The sequence below is a fragment of the Ammospiza caudacuta genome, chromosome 3 (genome assembly GCF_027887145.1).
Source record: "Ammospiza caudacuta isolate bAmmCau1 chromosome 3, bAmmCau1.pri, whole genome shotgun sequence".
NCBI classification, from domain to species: Eukaryota; Metazoa; Chordata; class Aves; order Passeriformes; family Passerellidae; genus Ammospiza; species Ammospiza caudacuta.
Window position 1 is genome coordinate 94,934,725 of NC_080595.1, and position 21,355 is coordinate 94,956,079.

A 21,355-nucleotide genomic window follows, 5' to 3' on the forward strand; every position below is an offset into this window, starting at 1 on the left:
CAAATTGACAGCCTCTATGTGAAACAAATTTCTAGGTGAGGAAAAAAAAAAAAAGTACCTGTCATGACAAGAACTCCTACTAACAACAGCAAAAACTAAGCACATGCTTTTAGTATTGGGAAGCATCACATGACCTTGATAAGAGAGAAAGTCTCCTGCATAAGTCTGTTGCTGAATGGTGAAAAACCTCTGTTGCCTAGCATGGAACTAGAGACTCATCACAGACCTAAAGTAACTTTTGAAACAATGTAAGGCAATATTTCTTTCAATATTGAAGTTATTCATACCCTCCTCTGAGGGGTCCTTTATTTAAATATATTTCTGTATATACTTTACTCATCTTTAAGTAAATACATGAGCAACTTGCCTTGTCTCTGTGAGTCAGCTGCTGACTAATAACATCTTCACAAATGCTGGAAGATGGCACAAGGTTGTGCAGCTGGTAGAAGAGCTCCACACTCTTCTGATGATGCTGAGGAGTTCCATCACCCAGCTGGTCCCAAAGAGTTAAAGCTATATGCTTTGTACATGAAAAGAAAAGTTGCAAGAGACAAGTGAATGACTATCATGCCTTGTTCTGCTCCATGCAACAATGGGAGACATCACATCTGATGACACCTGTGACCAAGAGGCAATCTGTAAAATGGTTCCCCTTGTATGAACAGAAGGAATTGTTCAGAACACTGCAATAACTTACTACAAAAACAACTCCTGTTAAGAAGTCAGAACAGAAATAAATTTTCATTGAAATATAATTAACTACATAATATAACCTGCTGCTGATTATCTTTTGTAAAAGATTTCTTACATGAATTACATAAATGCAAAAATTGTTTACATAGTCCTACATTATGCACATCCCAGTTTTATACCTTTGCTGATTAATGCTGCTATTCAATCAGGTTTCGTTTATATCTTTAAACTATTCAATTAAAGGATTTTCACACAAGTGGTCAGTAAGAGAATAGCAGGAAGAAAACTTACTGTGTATTTCATATAGATTCTAACACAGGTTATAAATGTTATCAAAATATTCAGCAAGAAAATTTGGTTTAGCATATCAAGGATGGTAAAGGGGCCAAGACTTATTCTTCACCAGACAGAAAAAGTCTAAAGAAAACAGCAATGAGATACTGCATCTAACCTTGAAGAAGTCTGTCTTTTCAGCCATATATCTCAGATTGCCTTGAGTAAGAGGAGGTCTGATGACAACAGCCACTCTCCCCTGGTTAGGACTAAGAGGCTGAGCAGTTTCCACACTGTTCAGATTTTCTCCAGTGACAAGAGCAACGGATTGAGTCAATCCAACCAAGTCCATCACGAGGGAAATAGTGACACCCTGAACACTGAAATTGCTTGCCTGCTTGCAAGCATTCATTAAAGTCTGTAGCCACAGTGGAGGCTGCACTTGTTCACAGTCTGAAACAAAAATCACAGATTATGCATTTATTTAACAATCTAAATATTATGGAATTTTCCTCTTGTATTCCATAACTATATATGTGCATTTGTCCCTTCATATTTTAACCTGTCCATTTAGGAAAATGCAAGAGGAAGATACTTCCTGATGTATCTTAAAAATAATCCAGTTAAGAATGCAATACTGCATCACTTCAAACATTTAGTAATCAAAAATTAATAGAAAGATTTTAACAAGAAAGAGAAAAATTTTGTGGAAATGCATTCAGATGATTTCCTACTTCAGACAAAACTGGACTTTCAGTAGTTAGAACATACTTTCATTCACTTTTCTTCTTCACAAAATTCTTCACCAGCAATCAGGAACCTGCAAAGGTCAACCCTCTTAACACCCTAGATAGTAGTCTGGAATAATTCTGTAATATATTTTATAGAGCCTAGGATAATAAAATATATACATGCAGACTAATTTTAATTTGACAAAAATAGATTTGCCTGGCAACATTTTAAAAATAGAAGTCTCTGTGAAAATTAATGGTTTGGTGCCGAGCTATGATCCATTAGACCATACTCTGTTTTCACTGTAGGTGGTTGCTTCCCCCTTTTTACTGTCCTCTCACTTTATCAAGCCATACTCTAGGTTGATACTGGAAGTGTCTTTCTCTAAAGTTCACAGTCAACTCTCCAAGTGAATATTGCATCATTTTATTTTAGAGATACCAAACTAACTTCTCTTAAAACTTCAAAAGGACTCTATTGATCATGTTCCCAAAAAGGCAAATATAACCAGAACCAGACACAAGTGAAGAAGTGTTATTTAATAGGCACAAATACAGAACCCTTTTAGAATCAAGAGAAGAATGATGCAATTTCTAATTTATATCCACAGCTCCACTGGAGTCTAAATATACCTAACAATTCCATATTGTATTCTAGAGTGTACAGATACAACCATAGTTTTCAGCTTCACTCAATTCCCTTTTTAATTTCTTCAATAAAGATAGCTGAGAAATTAGGCATACTGTAGAATTAAAGGACAATTATATTAAATATCAGATTAACTTGTCTCCTTCAAATAAACAGACTGACCAGTGATTAAGAGCTATAGGGTCATATCACTCCAAATTTAGGAACCCTTCAACAAACACAGCCTCTTCTGCAGTACAAAAGCCTCATATCAACAGATGGGATAGTGTGAGAATTATGGAAACTACCTTCTTCCATTCTCTGTTCCAGGGCAATTCTCTGTTATGGGAAGTAGGCCCAGCACTATTCCCATCTGCCCTGACATTCTATACAACAGATGTTTACATTTGAAACAAAATCCTTCCTGCTGGTTTTACCCACCTACAACTGATGCTTATTCCTCAAAGTTACACTGTTTAATAGACTGCAAATGATAACTCACAAATAGGAAGGTTCAGATGATGAACAAAGAAACACAAATCCAAGGCATTTACCAAAAGTGAAAGGGATTCCTAGAAGCACTGCCCTCACACAAGGCACACAGTACTCAAGCTCTACAGGCTCTCTGCTCTACAGTGCACAAGGCAGCAATAAGCAAGTGCTATGTGCACCAAAAAGTAATAAGGAAACAGCTGACATTTTAGTCTTTGGACACAACACTCATTTGTAGGCTGTTTGGGAGAAATAAATAAATGAACACCTAGCATTTTCAGGGTCATGCTATAAAAGCACAGATATTCTGAGATAGATATTTTATAAAAGGTAGCAGATCTTTGCCATTGTCACGCTCATAACTAATAAACAGCTATAACCAAGCTGCCTTCAACTGACAAATATTTTGTATGCCTGGATGTTATGAAGTCACATATATGCTCTGCTCCTGGCTATAATGAAGACATAAACAACACATCTTAAAAACCACAAAAACAGAAGCAGTCATGTTAAATTTACAAGCTGGCTTCCAAAACCAAAGAAACTACTCATCTCCAAGCACTGCTCACCACTTAGCCTTGATTTGAAAATTGTAAATAAGAACAAAAAGTTGCAACTAGGAAATTTCCTAGAAAAAAATAAAACCAGAGATGACTGTGACATTAGACAAAATTAGTGTTACTATTTCTTGCATGTTCCAAGCATATCCACCATGAAAACATTCTAAGAAGCAACTCTCAGACTGCAGATCAGAAGTGGATCTAAACTTGGAACTGTAAACTGAAGACTTTACAAACTGTAAAATTGTTCATTCTAAAATGTCACAATTTACAGTAATCCATAACTCAGTGATTTAATCATGTCTGTACCTGAACAGTGTCATCTATCTGTGAACACATCCATACCTCACCAAAATTGATCATGTTTATTTTGTTTCTTAATGCAATTATAGAAGAATTTTTTGCAAGAACTGAGCCTTTCATAGGAGCGAAGTAGAATTAATTAAATTTCTTAGCTGGTATGATTTTTATTGGTCAGTAGCTTACAATTTCCATGTATTGCCAAAGTGAACAATGTGCACATCAATCCAGAACTGATTAAAGGAAGCTAAAAACATATTTGATGTGAGCTGTGGCTATTGCAATATGACAAATAAAACATTGTGGATCCATACAGTAAAGAGGAAGACTCAACAATATAGATTCTACTCACAGGCTTCAGTTAGCCTAATTTATATTTTTCACCCCAACATTAATTACTGTCAAATTCCATGCCAGCAATATTCTTAAAAATCTATGAGAAAATAATTTACTTTGCAAACAAACTAGTTGACACAGAAGAAAACTTTGATTTCTGAGAGGAACAGCAAACAATAACACACACAAAACGCAATAGTATTACATTAAATTTTTTGGCAGAAATATAAAAATGATTATTTGAAAAACAAAGAACAAATGAGAGTGCAGCTTACCAACTTCAGGCTTCCCAGGATGTAGCTCTGAAGTGCGGTTTCCCTCAGCAATGTAAACGGGAAAGCTCGAACATTCAAGGTAGAGCTGACAAGCAGCAATGAAGGCAGGAAGGTATTCTTTTGGTGTTTTCTTCTTGGTTGTTTTCTTCACCTTAGCATCATCTTGTGATTCTCTGTCCCATTTTGTGCCCTGTCCTTGTGCTCTAGTGGGATCTACTGGAAGCTCTGCCGCTAAGGGCTGAGACAAGGAATTATTCTGAATGATATACAGGTTGATAAATCTGGTTAAAAACTGTTGGACATATTCCAAACAGCACTGCATTGCAGTCTTTTGGATTGTTTTCCCACTGCGAGTTGCTGTCCCCTGTGTCATTATGGAAGGAGGCTGCACAATGGTCTCCTCAGAACCCACAGTTGATGCTGTCTCAGTCTCTGAGGATGTGCTACCAACAATAGGGATGCCAGGTGCACTGTGACCTTCATTCAGTGCTCTGTCAATGTCATCAGTTGTATCTGCCTGGTATTGTACAAACTCAGTGAATCCACTTTCTGATGATCGACTGCTTGGAGGATTTTCACCATCTTCAAACACATCATTAGGATTTTCAAGTGACACTGATGGCACCTGAGCAATATAAAAGTTTAATGACTGTTCAAAATAGGTTATTTAGGTCTTAGCAAAACAATATTTATTAGTGTCTTCATTTGAAAGTAACAATTTTATTCCAGAGTTTTAAATGCATTCATACAAATACATTTTATGCAAAATTATATTTGGTGTTTCTATGAGCCTGCCAGACTAAGCTAACATTAAAAAAAATTTTTATCAAGAAAAATATTTAAATGTTATTGGTTTTAACATTTTCTTCATATCATAACTATGTCTACTCTATTATGAAAGAATGCTGAAATACATAGGCATAGGTATTATTAATTTATGCAGCATCATAAATCATCAAGTACAAAGTTATAATTACAAAAATATATAAACTTTTCATTTAAAAACTACTAATCATTTGCAAATAAAAAGAAAATAAATCATCTCCTCAAAATGAGAAAGAGAGGTTGCTGCAACAATAACAGTTCTTCGTGACTTATATGTCTTAATTCCTTATAATTCAGAATATGCATAAATAGATGAATGGCTTTTACTCAGAAAAAGCACCCACAGTGGCTTTTTGCACTGCTCCAGCCCTCTTCAGTCATAGTAACTGGCAGTATAATGTCTGTTTCCTGGTGAGAATGTGAGGTACGGAAACTGGAATAGAAATGCATCAGTCAGTGGCCCTAAATGCAGGTGCCCACTTACTTCCAATCCAGCATTTTACTAGCAATGGCAGATGTTGACTGAGACCTAACAGGCCCAGAAGTTGTTTTAACTCTAAGCACTACCTGTGTTAAATATAGAACTTGAACTTTATGTAATAGTATGAAAAACTTTTTCATGAATAAATAAAAACAGTGACATTATTATTTACAGTGAATAACGTCTTGCTTAACCAGAGATGGAAGAATGGAAATCTGAGATATTACTGCAGAAAATGGTTAATGTACTAGAAAGCTGGAAGAGACTATGTCTCTATTGTATTTTACAAAATACAATCTAAAAGTGATTAGAAGCATGGCAAATCATTTCACTATCTCCTAAGAGAAACCATGACCATGTATGAGACAGTTGTAATTGGAAGCAGAAGGCCACTGAAAGTTCAAAGGGCAATATCATTCAATTAAAACAGGCTTTATTTAAAAAAAAAAGGCAACAAACTAAAAACAAAACCAAAACCCCAAAAGAACAAAACAAGGCAGGTATCAATTAGCTAGAGAGAATAAGGATAGGATTCTGAATAAAGGATGCTGGAGTCCTAATTGACAATGGGAATGTGAGCCAGCAGTGGACTCCTTTGGTGAAGCAGACCAGCCACATCTAGGACTGTATCAGCAGAAGTACTATCACCAAATGAAGGGAAGTAATTAGTCCCCTCTAAACAATTTTAGGTCCACAAGCAGAATATTTTATCCAATTTTGTACTCATTACTACAAAGGCAACTGATGTACTGAGTATGCCCAATGCAAAGTCACCACAGGTGCTCCTGACATTGAAGAGATGCTCAGAGATTTGGATTTACTTGGTTTAAAAGAATGCTAAAATCTGTGGAGGGTTTGAAGAGGCTCTATTGCTCTCTGTGAGTTCCCATTAGGCAGCTGAAAAGATGGAGATATGCTCAGAAATCCACAGTGAAAGAACACAAGGCAACCAACACAAGCATCAACACTGGAAATTCTGATTAATTAACAGTGCAAACAAACAAGCTGTACAGAGAAGTCATGGTAACTTCATCCTTGGAAATATTCAAAATTAAGACAAATATGATCCAGAGTGACATGACCTAGCTTTAAAATAAAACCTAACTTTGAAATCAGCCCTGCTTTTAGCAGTGCCCTGCATCTGTCACTTCCAACCTAATTTATTCTATGATGTTCCTTAAGTTTTTTCAGCTGGAAAACAAGGATTTCAGGGCATGTCACTTAACATACTTCACATAGCCATGGCTGCATAGAACAAAGTGGACCAAGATAAAAGAGAAATAGCTGCTGGCTGGTTCATTTTATTTCTTTAATAGATTATTCTAAGAACTTCACAGTGACAGTTAAATATGTGATGGGTATTAAACCAATGCACATAAATTGGGGGAGAGGAGAATTTACATATGCCTGATACGTAACCAAAATGATGAATTCTTTTCAGTCCTGTTATTTTACTTCATTATACTCTTGATGTGCTTTACAAACTTTAGTTGATTAGTTGTTTCTTAGGCCCTGATTCTGAAGTGATTTACACATGTACAGTATTATATCTGGGTAAAAAACCCTAAGAATCAAGAAATTTTACCACAATTATGAGTTATTTTGATTACCTAGGTTTCACATATATTGTGATATCTAAATCTAATCAAAGACTTGTAGGGTGTTCAACACAGGCTGTACAAAACTCCTTTATTTTTTCCACATAAGAAGCAATTGTGCAAGATGCTGCAAAACTTAATCAGTTACCTTTTTATTTTCCCATTCTTTGATGGAGCTGCTCTGTCCAGTAGGAAGCTGCAGGATACCATCTGTACCAGCAGAGAGTAATGGAGGCTGAACCTTACTAAGGATCTTTGAGCAGAGTCTGAGAGAATCAGTAAGCTCAGACAAGTGTAAAGTCTGAAGATGGCTTGTCAATGCAGAAATCATCCTGAGCAACAGCTGAGGCAAGTGTTCAGTCTGTATTTCAATGTAAGTCTCCTAGTAACAGGAGTAGTAAAGTAATAATAAAAACTTGTTAATTGTCACACCAAATTCCATCCTGAAATTTATTTTCTATAACAGAGCTACCTATCATTTGCTTAACTCTGTTCTAAACATACTGAACATGGAAAAAGGAAAATTAACATCTTAATATCCATGAATAAGAAATACATGCTTTACTAAAAAATACTTACAAAATTAACTTTAAAGTTGGGTAACAAACAAATAGAAATATATTTAGCTCTTTTTCAAACTAGCATATATTGTTTAAATACATTTAAAAACATCATAAGAAGGCTGAAGAATGCTACTATTACTTTATTAATCTTAAGATAAAAGTTTAAGAATGAAAGATAAACACGTAAAGAGCTAAAGGAAGAACAGGCTGATTGCCATACCTGACACAGCACTCTCATACTTCTAGTAGGCTTTGAAATGAGAAAGCAAAGAATTGAGGAAAGACAGCTATAGAAAAACAGTTCCAACAGTCTTTGCTACATTAAGCAATGACAACAGAAAAAGAAGATACATCTTATGACATTTAAAAGATCCTTAAAAGAAAGCTGTACATTCAAACTAGCATATCAAACTACAAAAGACTATACCTGCAATGAATACACAGAAAAGAAAATGAGGACAGATTAAAATTTTCAGTTATAAGCATCATAAAACCCATTTCAGTTATGTCTAACCAGTCCACCAAGAATCATACAATGAACCAAAAACTTCTTTTAATGTCAATTTATGTCAATATATTTTCAGGAAAATCAATTAATAAAGTATATATAGTATTTCTGCAGACCATAAATATACAGAATCCCAATGTTAGTAATGAATAAAGGAATTCTTACCAAAGAAACAATATCCAACAAAAAATCCACTAACAAGCAGAAATTTGTCAGAGGTAACTCAGATTGCTCACTATCACCTCCAGGCCCAGTTTGAAGTCTGGCATGTAAAGTCCTCCTGGAAAATTCAAATGGAGTTTCACAATATTTTTCATTCCCCTTACATTGACCATATTTCTGTAACTTAATGCAAAGCTGTATATATTGGGTGATAATCACTATAAACCAATAAGCAATTTCTCATTTCACTGTTAAGTAGCTTATTTGGCCTCATGCCATCCTTTCAGAAAAAGCCGGAACCAGCCTTTTGCTGTAAAACAAACAGTCTTCATTTGTAAAATAAGGAAATCCAAGCTGCAAAAAATTGAGCATGGAAGACAAAAACTTAGATAATAGAGCAGCTCATGCAGGAAAAAGCCTTAACAAAAACAATTCTCCAGATTTCATTTATTTATAATGCAATTTTGTGTCCATGATGACAGTAACACTACTTATATGTAGTGAAATACTCACCTGCATGTTACCTGGCTGTAGATGATTATCCTTATGTTAGCAATTCAGCCCAACACACAAAAATCAAGTCATAGACATCTAGATCAACCTCTCACACTGAGCAGGACTGCTAAAAACACTAGATAAATTTGTCCACAGTTCTGTCTAGCAGAGTTCTGGAAATCTCACAAGAAAGTTCCACAGCCTTCCTGGCTTCCACTGTTCCACCTCTTCCACTGCTGCACATGTTCTTAGCAAAGCTTTTCTCAAAGTCCAACCTGACCACTTGAGTGAGCACTTGTTGCTGTCCTTTGTTTTCCATCAGCTGTTATAAAAAGTATAGCTGTATGAACTTTGCAAATGCCTTTCAGGAAGTCATAACGTGCCATTCAATTTCCCTCTTTGCCAGGCTAAAACAAACTCACCTACCTCAACCTTCAATGCAATGTCCTATAACTGACCAGCTTAGCAGTTTCTCTACCAGAGTCTCTTCAGTTTCTCAACACTTCTCTTCAGGTGGCGTGTCCAAAGCTGGACACAATATTCCATGTCTGTCCTTAGAAACACTAAGTGAAAGGAAAAATAATTTCCTTTCACCTGCTGCCCATGGTCCTCACAATGTAGCCCAAGACACACACACAGTTACTCACTGTTGACTCATAGACAAATTCATGTCCAAGTATCTTAATATTTTATCAAGAAATTCCATAAGCAATGGAAAAAAAATTCTACTAATTTCATTTGACATCTCTAAATCATCTACCCCTTGCTACAGCAAAAATCCCTGCTCTTCTGTGGTCCCTTCATCCCCTTCCCTCCTGTTAATATTTTCAACTTTCCTGATTTATGGTTTGCTATTTTCTCCTGTAGCCCTGCTTGTCAAGCACAGAATCCCCACACTTCTTTTTCCCTAAAAGAGCAGGACAAATGATGACACATCAGGTGTTTGGCAAATCTATCAATTTTACCAAAAGTGATTTGGACAATGAGTAATCCTGTACTGGCCAGACAGAACAAAAATTAGTTTTGAGGTCACTCTGGAGTCTGTCCTTCAGTAGACGGGCTAATTCTGTCTCTTGATTTAACCCAGACACTGAGTTTATGAGAACTCACACTGCTAAGACCCACAATCACATCTGAAGAAAACTGGCCAAAATGTTGAAATTATAGGGATGGGAGGAAAAAAATACTTACAGGCTTAATGATCTCATGAGACTGACTTCTTTGAAGAAAAATGTATACAAAACAAAAATTAACTTCAACATTACCCATACAGAGATTAAATATTATCACCTACCTACAACACTCTTCAAACCAACGAGCAATGTAATCCCACATATAATAAGGCTCGAAGGAATTGAACAGAAGATTGGCAGTTTTGATCAATTCTGCTGTTTTCTTGTTTTCTCTCAGTTTGCTGAAAGAAAATAGAAAGAACATTTCATATTTTTATACTTATTTTTCAAGTTATATAACTACACATCCCTGTGAGTTTACCCACTGTCAAGTAACACTGACAAATGACCCTCCTCCCATCACCTCCCATCCCTACAAGTAGCTGTTGCTCAAGGGCTCAGGATATTGGCAGGCTGCTCATACCAATGTCTTTTCACAGTTGCTAGGTTTCTCCTCTATCCTTTCTTTAATATTTGTCTTTTAACCACATTTTAATAGATCTGTTTTTACCATAATTGCTCCTACAGTTGTTTCCTACTCTCTCCAGCTTTGAACATTGCTGTCCTCTCCAGCTTTCAAAATACTAAATTCAAATCTTCAAAGTCTATATCCCACTTCCCAGCTCTCTTGTAGCAGTCTTCATTTTTCTATTACAAGAAAATTCAGTCAATTTTGTTTTTGAAGAGCACAGATATAAAGAATATCACAATCAATCAAACAAGCATTTTTGTCATAGATGAATAAAAACTGTGCTAAATATTAAAAAATTAAAATAATAAAGCCAACCACTTCACACCTTTGCACTGAACACAAATTGCAATTAATGTCAATAGATCCTGTATCATGCAGAAAACATGTCACAGTCCCTCACGCTTGACAGTCACGGTTCCAGCAACAAAGATCCATTATTTAATACAAAATACATTATACTCATTATTTACCTGCTTAGCTGCGTGTGATCTTTGTTGAAAGATGGTTCTGTCTGAAGCTCCAGTTCTGCCTTGCACTGTGTATATAATGTTCGAAACACTTCAATCAACACATCCTCCAGGATGGCAGGGCCTAGGGAGAAATACCAGCAGTCACACCCTTGAATTATAGCATTGTCAACAGTCCACAGCTGAAAGCTATTGGAATCATTAGCTAGCTTTAGTCATTGAAACCACAACAGTTCTTCTGGCTCAATCTCATAAACTACCTGAATGTCAGAAGGTTTGGTTCGTTTGCATTCCAGAAACACTGAGACAACTGTAGTGCCTGGGAGTACAAAGCACAAGCCCCATGTTCAGTGTGTGTACAATGGCAGCTGGGTGCAAACACACCGAGTGCAAAAGCTGTGCAGTCACAGCAGGACACATCATGTTCAAGCCAACACACCCCTTTTACTAGCTCAGCTCAGTAACATGGAAATGGACTTCATGGATTCTTGATCAGAGGTGCCTTTCAGTCAAAATACTTTGAAATACTCACCCCTAAGCTACCTCATGCTTTTAGCATATGGACAATACACTCATATTTAAATGCAAATACAAGATAAAATATTTTGAGCATCATCCTTCTTTTTAATTTGAGACAGGTTTTTTTTAGCTCAGGATATAGTCTGCAGGGTACTTTTGGAAGTATTTTTGAAAGTGTGCAAACTGCAGCACAGAAAGCCAACTGCAGTCTGGGCTGCATTGAAAAAGTCTGGCCAGCAGGCCAAGGGGAATGCTTCTGACCTACTCTGCTCTTGTGAAACTCCACCTGGAGTACTGCATCCATCTTTGGGATGCCCAACATAGAAACATGGACCTGCTGGAGCAAGTGCAGAGGAGGGCCACAAAGATACCAAGTGGGCTGCAACATCTCTCCTATGAAGACAGTCTGAGACAATTTGGATTGCTCAGCTTGGAGAAAAGAAGGCTTTAGAGAGACTTCATTGCAGCCTTTCAGTACTTAGATGGGGCTTATGAAAAAGAGGGAGAGAGACTTCTTATACAGGCAGATGGGAATAGGACAAGGGGGAACAGTTTTAGACTGAAAGAAGAGAGATTTAGATTGGATGCTAGGGAAAAATTCTTTACCCAGAGGGTAATAAGGCACTGGAACAGGCTGCCAGAGAAGCCATGGATGCCCCATCCCTGATAGTGTTCAAGGTCAGGTTGGATGGGGCTTTGAGCAACTTGGTCTAGTGGGAGGTTTCTCTGCCTGTGGCAGGGGCTTTGGAACTGGATGATGTGTAAGGTCCCTTTCAATACAGAACATTCTATGATTCTATAAACAGCTCCTCCTTTGGATTTCAGCTAAATCTCAATTTTGAAGAAAAAAACTCCAAATTTTTTTAAAGGAATTTAAAAAGTAATCCTGCTTGAGGAATCATTTTTTATGTGCTTCCTAATCTCACTGAGCTGCCTTCAGTAAGAGTATGCTCACGGACTTAAGCAAAAATCCTTTTCGATTATTCTACCTCATTTTGCTGAAAGAATCCTCAAAGCTTTGCTTCTTCATGAAATCTTAACATATACATTACCTCTGAACATTTAGACTGATCCCTAGAAAACATAAATTACAAGGAAGATGGCAAACTTCTGACACATATTTTGTTCCTTGTAGTTCTTCTGTCCTGATAATTTCTTTTAATTATTGCATTTTTATGGTTTTATTATCCCACTCTCAAATCTGATAATGGATTTAAAAAACTGTTTTGATTTTTTTCATTCACCTTCAAAACTGTATTCCAAAGAAAAAGGCAAGATATCCAAGCCTTAACTGTAAATACATTTGTCCCATAGTCCTCAGCCCTTATCTGCTAAAGAGGGCATTTAAACACTTTAAATAGGGGAGGGAAAATTGAAAAGAAACACCAAAAAGAAATCCCAACAAACCACCCACAAAACCAAAACAAAAGATTTGCTTCCTCTGCATAAGTTCTTCTGAAAAAAAATTAACTGTTTCATTATTAATATCTATTCTCTCTGTGTGTATAATAAAGAAATAACAGGTTATTCCCAAAAGAAATAGCTGAGATCTATAATAGTAAAAGTCATTATTGGATGAAAGAAATGAAAAAGATCCAATCTGCACATCTTCCAACACGCACTTAGCTCTCTCTAAGACTTTGACTTACTGTTTCCTGTGTATAAAGTAGAAGAAATGGCATTTGGTAAAAGGTAAATCTGATGAATGCATTAAATTAAGTACAAAATATAGATACAGCTTGTAAGACCTAAGAAATCTGGGTAACCTGACAGTACTAAGCATATAACTTATTCAATTTGATAAAAAAAGAGAAAAAAATTCAAAGCAGAATCACATGAAACAAATTAAAAAGAGTAAATGAAAATTACCCAGTTCAGGCTTATCCAGCAAACTGATAAGAATTCGAAAAGGCTTTAAGTCTTGCATTAATGTGCTTTCTTCTCCCTGTCCATTAACTTGCAATATTCCAACCATTGCCTACAAAGAGCAAAAACATATCAGGAAAATAATAAGAAAGATAAAAAGTAATAAAAGCTGCACATAAAGGGAAAATTCTCAGTAGTGCAGATCACTATTTCATCTTGCTGCAGCTCAGTCTCCCACTATTAAGTTCTCTCAACTTTGCCGTTGAGAACATTTCTGCAGAACAGAACTTGTTAACTTGTATTTATTTAAAATCAAAACAGAGTATTATAGGCAGGTAACTCAATATTTCTTAAGAATAAAACAGAATACATGAGCATTAATGAACAAATTATTTGAGAAGATAAAGTAGGTAGATATTAAGGGCTTAATAAAACACCATCTGTCCTATGACATCCTCATTCACGAGGATGAAAACTTCCTTGACTAAATAACAATGACAACTTTGAAATAAATGGGAAGACTGAGTTTCTATAACAAAGCAGGTTAGGGAATGAGCTGCAGAATTAAAAAAAGCCCCATGAGATGACCACAGATTTTGCTTAGTTTTCTGCCTCGCTGACTTGACTGTCTGAGATAGTTTGTTTCTTTTACAGTTTCAAAAAAAAAGGACAAAGAAGAAAAAAAAAGATAAGAAAGAGCCATGAAAACCAGTTTGGCCTTGCTAACTGCTACAAACCAAGTATTATCATCAAGTATCTTAAAAGAAAATCCTTCTGTGCTTTCATATGTCTTTAGAAGGCCAGAATTATCAGTACATTGTATCTGTGAATAAGATATGAGTTGACTGGATAAAACAGAACACAAAGAGATGGCTAGAGAATAAGGCAGAAAAGAGCAATGCTTTACAAGTCTTTCAAGAGACAGCAAAAGGTTTCAGAAGCTACACGTCATTTGTATTATGTATAGGCAAGGCATATACAGAATACATTCTGATGTCCATATTCTTTAGACAGAAAAGCTTTATTGACACTGATTAAGTTTGAAAGATGCACAGATTTAAAAAGACCTTCACTATTAACCATGCCTAAATGTCGCTAAAAGCTCACCAGGGTATTTTTATATAACGTACAGGTGAAACTGTATCTCATTCAGGCCTCTCCTTTACATTTGAGTAATTTCTGAATTGTCTGCTAAGGAAGGCAGAAATGTGATAAGCGAAGGGTGAGAGGGTGCCAACAAGGTCCTTGCTGTGGAATACTGGAATTCTGAGGGCTCTTCCTCATCAGTAGAACAGTAGATCTCACAACTTTCAGATAAAATTGAAGGCGCTAGCTCTATGCTGGGTGTCAGCTTTGAACTGGGATGAGCTGAATATTCTTGTCAGCTACTACTGTTAGAATTGCCACTGCCATTCCCATACATAGCATCACAGCTCTGACTCAGAAAAATCCTGACCTTATCAATTTGCCTTAAAGATAAAATGTCTCCCTGACTTCAATATCAGACTCACAGAAGTTTAAAAGACATCTGTATTTCGATTACTGTGAGAAAAGCAGCACAATTCTTAGAACCAGTGATCTCAGCTCACATAGGAAGGCTTTAAGGGTAAACTAGTTTAACTGCCAATTTTCTCAACTATTCCTGGCTGCCAACAGAGAGCAGAAGATGCTCCCTTTCCCTAGGGGAAAGAAAGACCCTTTTAATACAGAGTTTGAGTGCCATCTGATAACTTTTTTCTGATTCCCAAGACACAGAGGAGTTTCCCCTATCTACAGAAGAGAATTCTCCAATTCAGTTTCATGAAAGAACAGGCTCCAGTGTGCAGGGCTCATAATCAAGTAACATCCACATATACCTCATTCATTGTGAAAAAGGAGAGGGAGAAATCTAATTCTGTTCATCCTGCTATTCTAGACGTCCTCATTTTTCCACTGAGAATGTTTTGGAAGAATAGGACACAAATATCACAAAAAGACAAGATTACATTGTCACATTGCATTGGCAAGTCAAAAGATAAAGTTACAGCAATTTTGATCAGGATCTGTTTATAAAAATATATGCCCCAAGAAAACTGTATAAATAAAACTGTACAGCTACCTGAACTAACATCTCCTTAGAGAAGGTGTTGAAATAGTAAGTGGCATGCTCCTCAGGATTGCTGTGCCTTGTACTTCTGGGTCCTACAAGGGCACCATTGTTATCAAAACCTTCAAGCAAACAAAAGACAAAGCAGATAAATATTTGCAGTTTAATAGAACACATTGGCAACTTCTTTAAACTAGAAATCACACACTAGCACTGGTAACTTACCAGTATGAAGTCCAAGTCATGTCGGCAAGAAAAAGATGATTTTATAGAATTTAATAAGGGAAACTAAGTTATATTTTCACACAAGCAGTTTGCATACAAATAACAAAAATTTAGTTTTATGCAATATTATCAACCAATTACATCTCGTACAATTGAAAAATGTTCACAAATGCTGCAAAACCCACAATCCTTAAAATAAAGCCACAAGCTGTCACATAAAAAATATTTCAATATTAATGAGAACACAAAATTCAATGTTTTAAGTATATAGAGATGATAATCAAAACACAGTGATGTGTTAGAAAGAATATCAGTTATACTACAAAAAATATTTTTTTGTTCAAAATTATATTAACAAGATGGACCTTTGTAATGTAAATTTCTTTTCTTTTCCCAGTAAGTTTTTAATTGCACAAAAAATAGGCTTAAGGAAGAAAAAAAAATCTATTGGTTAACAATGGCTAAGATAACCTGATTTAAGGAGATATATGCCATTTCTATTCACAGAGAATGTTAATAGGTAACCTCTAGCTGTAAAACAACAAGAAGGAATAGCACACACCAGAATTAAATAATTCCACACAGAACAAAAGAATTAAGACAGTCTTTCAACATAACTGATCTCCATCTGCAATGCCTTATATTAGGAATAGAATATCATGATTATGGAAAAGCAGCACAACATGCAAAGGAAAAAAAAAAGCAAAAATCCAATATTGTCAGAAAGTTTGTTCAAATATCTAGCAAATAGATGAAGTAGCTGTTCACAACACAGGACATGGAAGTCACTGTAAAAGTATTCTCCAAAGTTGCATGACTTTCTGTGGAGACTATGTTCATGAAATAGCTATATATGAAGATTCTACAACTAAAAAAAGCAGCATGATATTTTAAATACATGAAATACCTTTTTCAATAATAGCAAATGACATATCTAATTCATTCAAATTTAGATGAAACATGAGTGCAGTGTTTAATCTAGAAACTATTTCTTCCCCAGATTTGAAAATGCAGGTATGGAGCACAACACTGCATTTCATTGTCTTTCTTTAAAAGACTAATACCTTGCAAGTCACTGTCTTGAAGAATGATTAACCAAAGAAGGCAGGATTTTCTCATATTGAACTTCTAAACCACTACAGCAACACAACCAAGCCCCTCATGCAGAACACTGTTGCTGACTTCTTCCCTTCTCATAATTTCAGCTCTCTCTCAGGGCCCTTTGCTCTCACATCCTTCCTCCCTAGCCACCACCCCAGGCTGCCTGCCCCTGACATCATAACTACCAGCTGGGCAAGGTTATGGGTAGCCCAAGAAGCACATATGTGCTTGCTGGTGAGCTGGGAAGTCAAACAAAGAAGGTAACAGCAGACTACAACACATATCAAGCAGAGAAGTCACTTCATGTCTCTTCATTCAGTCTCCAGCTCCTGGGACACACTTAGGAACTTCCATGATTTTGACTTCTTTCAAAAGGGCTTTAAAGAATAACTGATCAGATTCATGTGACTACAGGCTTCATTTCCTTAAAATAACAAGAATAAGAGTAATTTTTTTCCAAAATTTTCTAATTTTTTTTCTAAAATTTTCTAATCTGTGGTCTTCTAACTATTCTCTGAATGGTCAAGAGTCTTCTAATAGCTGTAACTCTCTGCTACCCTCTTCTAACTATATGCTGGTTTTGTATACAAATTTAAATTTCTACTGTATTGATTTTCTGTCATTTGGTAGAATTGTATTCCAAATTACTCAATTTTTACTCCAGAAAGGTGTTGAGAAGTGATTGGTGATCTGTTAATTCAATGAGGCAAAGATCTAATGAATTTTGAAGTTTGCATACTGTAATACCAATGCTCTTCAGCATTCTTTTCTACCTTCTATACTGTTGTGCTCCAGCTACCATTTACACTCTATAATGCCTATTCTCTGTTTTCTCCAGTCTACGTTTTTAGAGAAAAAGTTTCAGAGTGCCTGTTTCCATGAGCCTACTACACCAGGCTCTACCCTTGAATGTGGCCCATAATGCTGTTAGAAGAAAATGCATCAACAATTTACATGACAGGAATGAGTTCCAGGATGACTATTCTTCATCTTCTGTGTCCATAAAAAGTGCCTTTCCCTCTTATGAAAGAAATTGAGTATTTCATTTTTCCAAGATTCTTTCTCCAGAGTAGTGGAGAAAGAATATTGGAACAATTATCTCCACGGATAAGGAAAATCCAGCCCATCCTCCACTTTTAGTGCCAATGGGATGAAATACAAACCTACCCAGGAGCCATGCATAAAGCCTTCGGTTGAGGGACATATCCCTGCGCAGCACTACGTGAAGGGCTGCTGACAAAATTCTGATCATGTCTGGACGCGTCGCCTGAAGAAGTTAGAAACACATTTAAGTTTAACTATGAAAAGTAATGCTTTTTCTGTGTTAGCAGCATAATGCTCATTAAAACCTAGCTAGTTTCATGTTTTGACATTTCTGAATTCCACACAGTACAAGAAATCTTGCTCTTAGAAAACCAAAATATGATTATTGTTTGGAGTAGATACTATATATTAACACACACCCTTTAAAAACAGCAAAAATAACAGATTTGACAGCTCCTTTTTATTACAAGACATTTCATATTACTATGAGGCAAAAGCTTTAGAAGAAAATTATTAAAATCCAGTTTTAAAAAAAAATAAAGTACTTTTTCAGTTTCTTACTACTTTAAATGGTCGTGTAAGTTTTAATATTGAAAAAATGTTGTATTGATAATTTCAACATTTCAGTACCTAAATAGAGACACTCCAAATACTCCTATAGTAACTGATAAATGTGAATGAAGTCCTTCCACAAGCAAGAACACAGCTCTTTCTTACATAAAAGTGCAGGTTTTTCCTAATTTCTAAAAATATGAGAATCAGTCTTGTATAAGTTTTCTTCTAGGAGTTAAATAATTCATGGATCATTTAAAAACAGGATACAACTAACAATAAATGCAGTCCAAAAAAAATTATCTAGAAGTTGTAAGGTCTATCTCCCACTAATGCTACAGCTAACCACTCACCCAAAACCAAAAATCATTTTCAATTCTCTAGTGTTCTGAATCTGTTGTGCTAAGAGGATTAACTTTTGCTTATTTTGAACACTGGGAATTGGAAACTTGCAAATTAACAGGTAATTTGCTTTCTCATCAAACTGGAGCAAATTAAAAGCTTCTGCATAGATTAAACATAATTCAAGCTTACATACAGAGAAGTTAACTTCAAAGTCAACACATCAAGTTAAAACGCAGAAGAGCAGAGATGAGAATAGCCAAATCTATCAGAGAAACTCCTACATGTGACTCTTGTTGGAGCTTGGAGAAAATCATTAACAAAAACCAACCAAATACTGCTACTGACATAAGAAGTGAAATACGTTTAGGAATTTGTCAATTCATCTCTCATGTTAATAACCTACCTGGCTCATATGGAAAGGAAAACAAAAAAGGATAAGGTCCAATGTGCTCCTCTGTACTAAAACACTGGTATCTTGCACTGAAGTGCTTACTGCTTCCACCTGAAGTAATGGCAGAACCCCCCCCCAGAATAGTTATTTATTATTTTAAGGAGGTAGATATAAGACAGCACTCAAAAATAAGAACAGTTATTCACAAACAATGATAATTACTAAATGAAGTTATTTTAAATTTTAAATAATGAAACAAGACAAAACAGGAAAATAAAAAATTTCATAACTGAGGAAATATAAAATCAACAGATCCCCTAAACTATAGAAACAGCTTTTGCTTTTTGAATATTACCAATGAATATCTTAAGTTTAAAAGACAAAATTATTCTCTACATCTTTAAGAAAAAAAAGGAACCAAAAATTGCAACAAAACTCAACCACTTTTATCTGAAGCCTGTAATAAATGGAAAGTTTTCCACAGAACCTAAACAGTTCTGATACATTAATTCAGCTTTGAAACTCTCCTACCATGCACCAAAACATCAGTTTAACTGAAGCTATAATAAACATGCATTTTATCTCTTCAAAGGCCAGGTTCAAAGAGAGGGAACACATTTAAATCCCCCCCCCCCAAAAAACCATTACGTAATAAGTAACTTCAATGTTGTTACTTATTATAAGTTTATTGTTCCATGAAAACATTACCATTAATTCAATGTCACTGCCAATTATGTAGAGTTGATCCTCCATGGAAAGCTTCCTGTTCAGGTGGGAGAGGACATAAGTGATGCCAGGCAGGCGCACGGCGGGGCTGGTGAGGAGGCTCCCCCACAGAGCGCTGTAGAACGCTGACTGATCCACAGCTGAGGCAACTTTCTCCAGCAGTGTGTTTGTCCTGCAGCAAAACAAGCCAGCTGCATCAGGGCTTATATCACAGCTCTTGCCCCTGCCCCAGTTTTAGAAGTATTAAGATTAATTGTTACAGGAAGGTCAGAACTTCCTTTTGAGAGACCAAGAGAGGCCCAGTTATACACTGAAGCTTATAATGCAGCCTGAACAGAGCAATCCAGCTAGCAAGCTTGTGGACCAATCTGGCTTGCAAAATGCTTTTGGCTTGCCCACAGCTTCTCTTTATATATTCCTTATGTACTCCTTATGTTCAAAGAGCCAAATAACTCCTTCATTTGCTGCTTAAAGCCAAGTGTTGCTACAGACAGAGGTTTCAGACAGACACCAGGAAAGCATAGCTGCTCAAGAAAGGAATCAAAGCAGATGGCTTTTGCCCTCTCATTCCTTGCACTGAGTCCATCTCGTAATAGCAAGGCATAAAAATACCCTAATTCTTTGAGCACAAGCAATCCCTTCCCCTGCTCTCATTTCCTCCAACTCATGTGGCAGCACCCCTCCACCCTCTGGCAGGCCCCAGGAGGCAAGCTGGATAGACCTTGTTCCCTGCTGTAGTGATGCCAGCTACACTGTGTGTGTGTCTGCCTACACAGAAATAGAAAAAGACAGTGTTGAACTGCTCTTGACTTACAAGTTGTGATAATTCAAGTTTCTGAAGTTGGAAATATCAAGAATATGTAAGCATGTGAACAATTCCAAGAATTCCAAGTGATGGAGTGTAACTTCATCCTCTAATATGTTAAGATGCTACCTCAGCAGCCCAGATGCTACAGCTATGTATTTCAATCCATATCAAGAGTCATAGAAGACTCTTGTTCATGAACAACATGTTCAGAATTTGTTTAAATTGGAAAAGATCTTCAGGATCATTGAGTCCAACCCAACACTGCAAAATCCACCATTAAACCATGTCCCAAAGTGCCACATCTACATGGCTTATAAATACCTCCAGGCATGGTGACTCCACTACTTCCCCAGGCAGCCTGTTCTGATGCTTGACAAACTTTTAAGTGAAGCAATTTTTCTAAATATCCAACCTAAACCTCTCCTGGAACAACCTAAAGCCCTTTTCTCTTGTTCTTTGCTTGCTCCCTGGGAGAAGAGACTGGCATATAACACTAAGCCTGCTTAATGCCAATTCCCTTTCCATAACTACTAGCAGGAACAACTAACAGTTCATTTCTCCTAATTAATGCTAAGAACCTCCTACCATACCATTCTGTTGCAATATGACAGCATCAAATTTAAAAGCAACCACTTTGAAAACAATAAAATCCACATACAAG

The 21,355-nt window shown here is 36.3% G+C and overlaps 1 protein-coding gene across 1 annotated transcript in view; it reads right to left on the reverse strand.

Moving 5' to 3' along the window:
* Positions 1-21,355, reverse strand: part of DOP1A (DOP1 leucine zipper like protein A) — a 60,820-nt gene that overhangs the window by 25,021 nt on the left and 14,444 nt on the right. The window contains exons 6-18 of the mRNA XM_058802786.1: positions 19,869-20,058; positions 19,173-19,271; positions 17,996-18,095; positions 15,515-15,624; positions 13,420-13,528; positions 11,035-11,155; positions 10,215-10,334; positions 8,429-8,543; positions 7,976-8,005; positions 7,341-7,574; positions 4,289-4,913; positions 1,145-1,419; positions 368-520 (exon numbers count right to left, since the gene is read on the reverse strand). Of these exons, the coding sequence (XP_058658769.1) occupies positions 368-520; positions 1,145-1,419; positions 4,289-4,913; positions 7,341-7,574; positions 7,976-8,005; positions 8,429-8,543; positions 10,215-10,334; positions 11,035-11,155; positions 13,420-13,528; positions 15,515-15,624; positions 17,996-18,095; positions 19,173-19,271; positions 19,869-20,058 (2,281 nt within the window). The remainder of the gene's footprint in view (positions 1-367; positions 521-1,144; positions 1,420-4,288; positions 4,914-7,340; positions 7,575-7,975; positions 8,006-8,428; positions 8,544-10,214; positions 10,335-11,034; positions 11,156-13,419; positions 13,529-15,514; positions 15,625-17,995; positions 18,096-19,172; positions 19,272-19,868; positions 20,059-21,355) is intronic.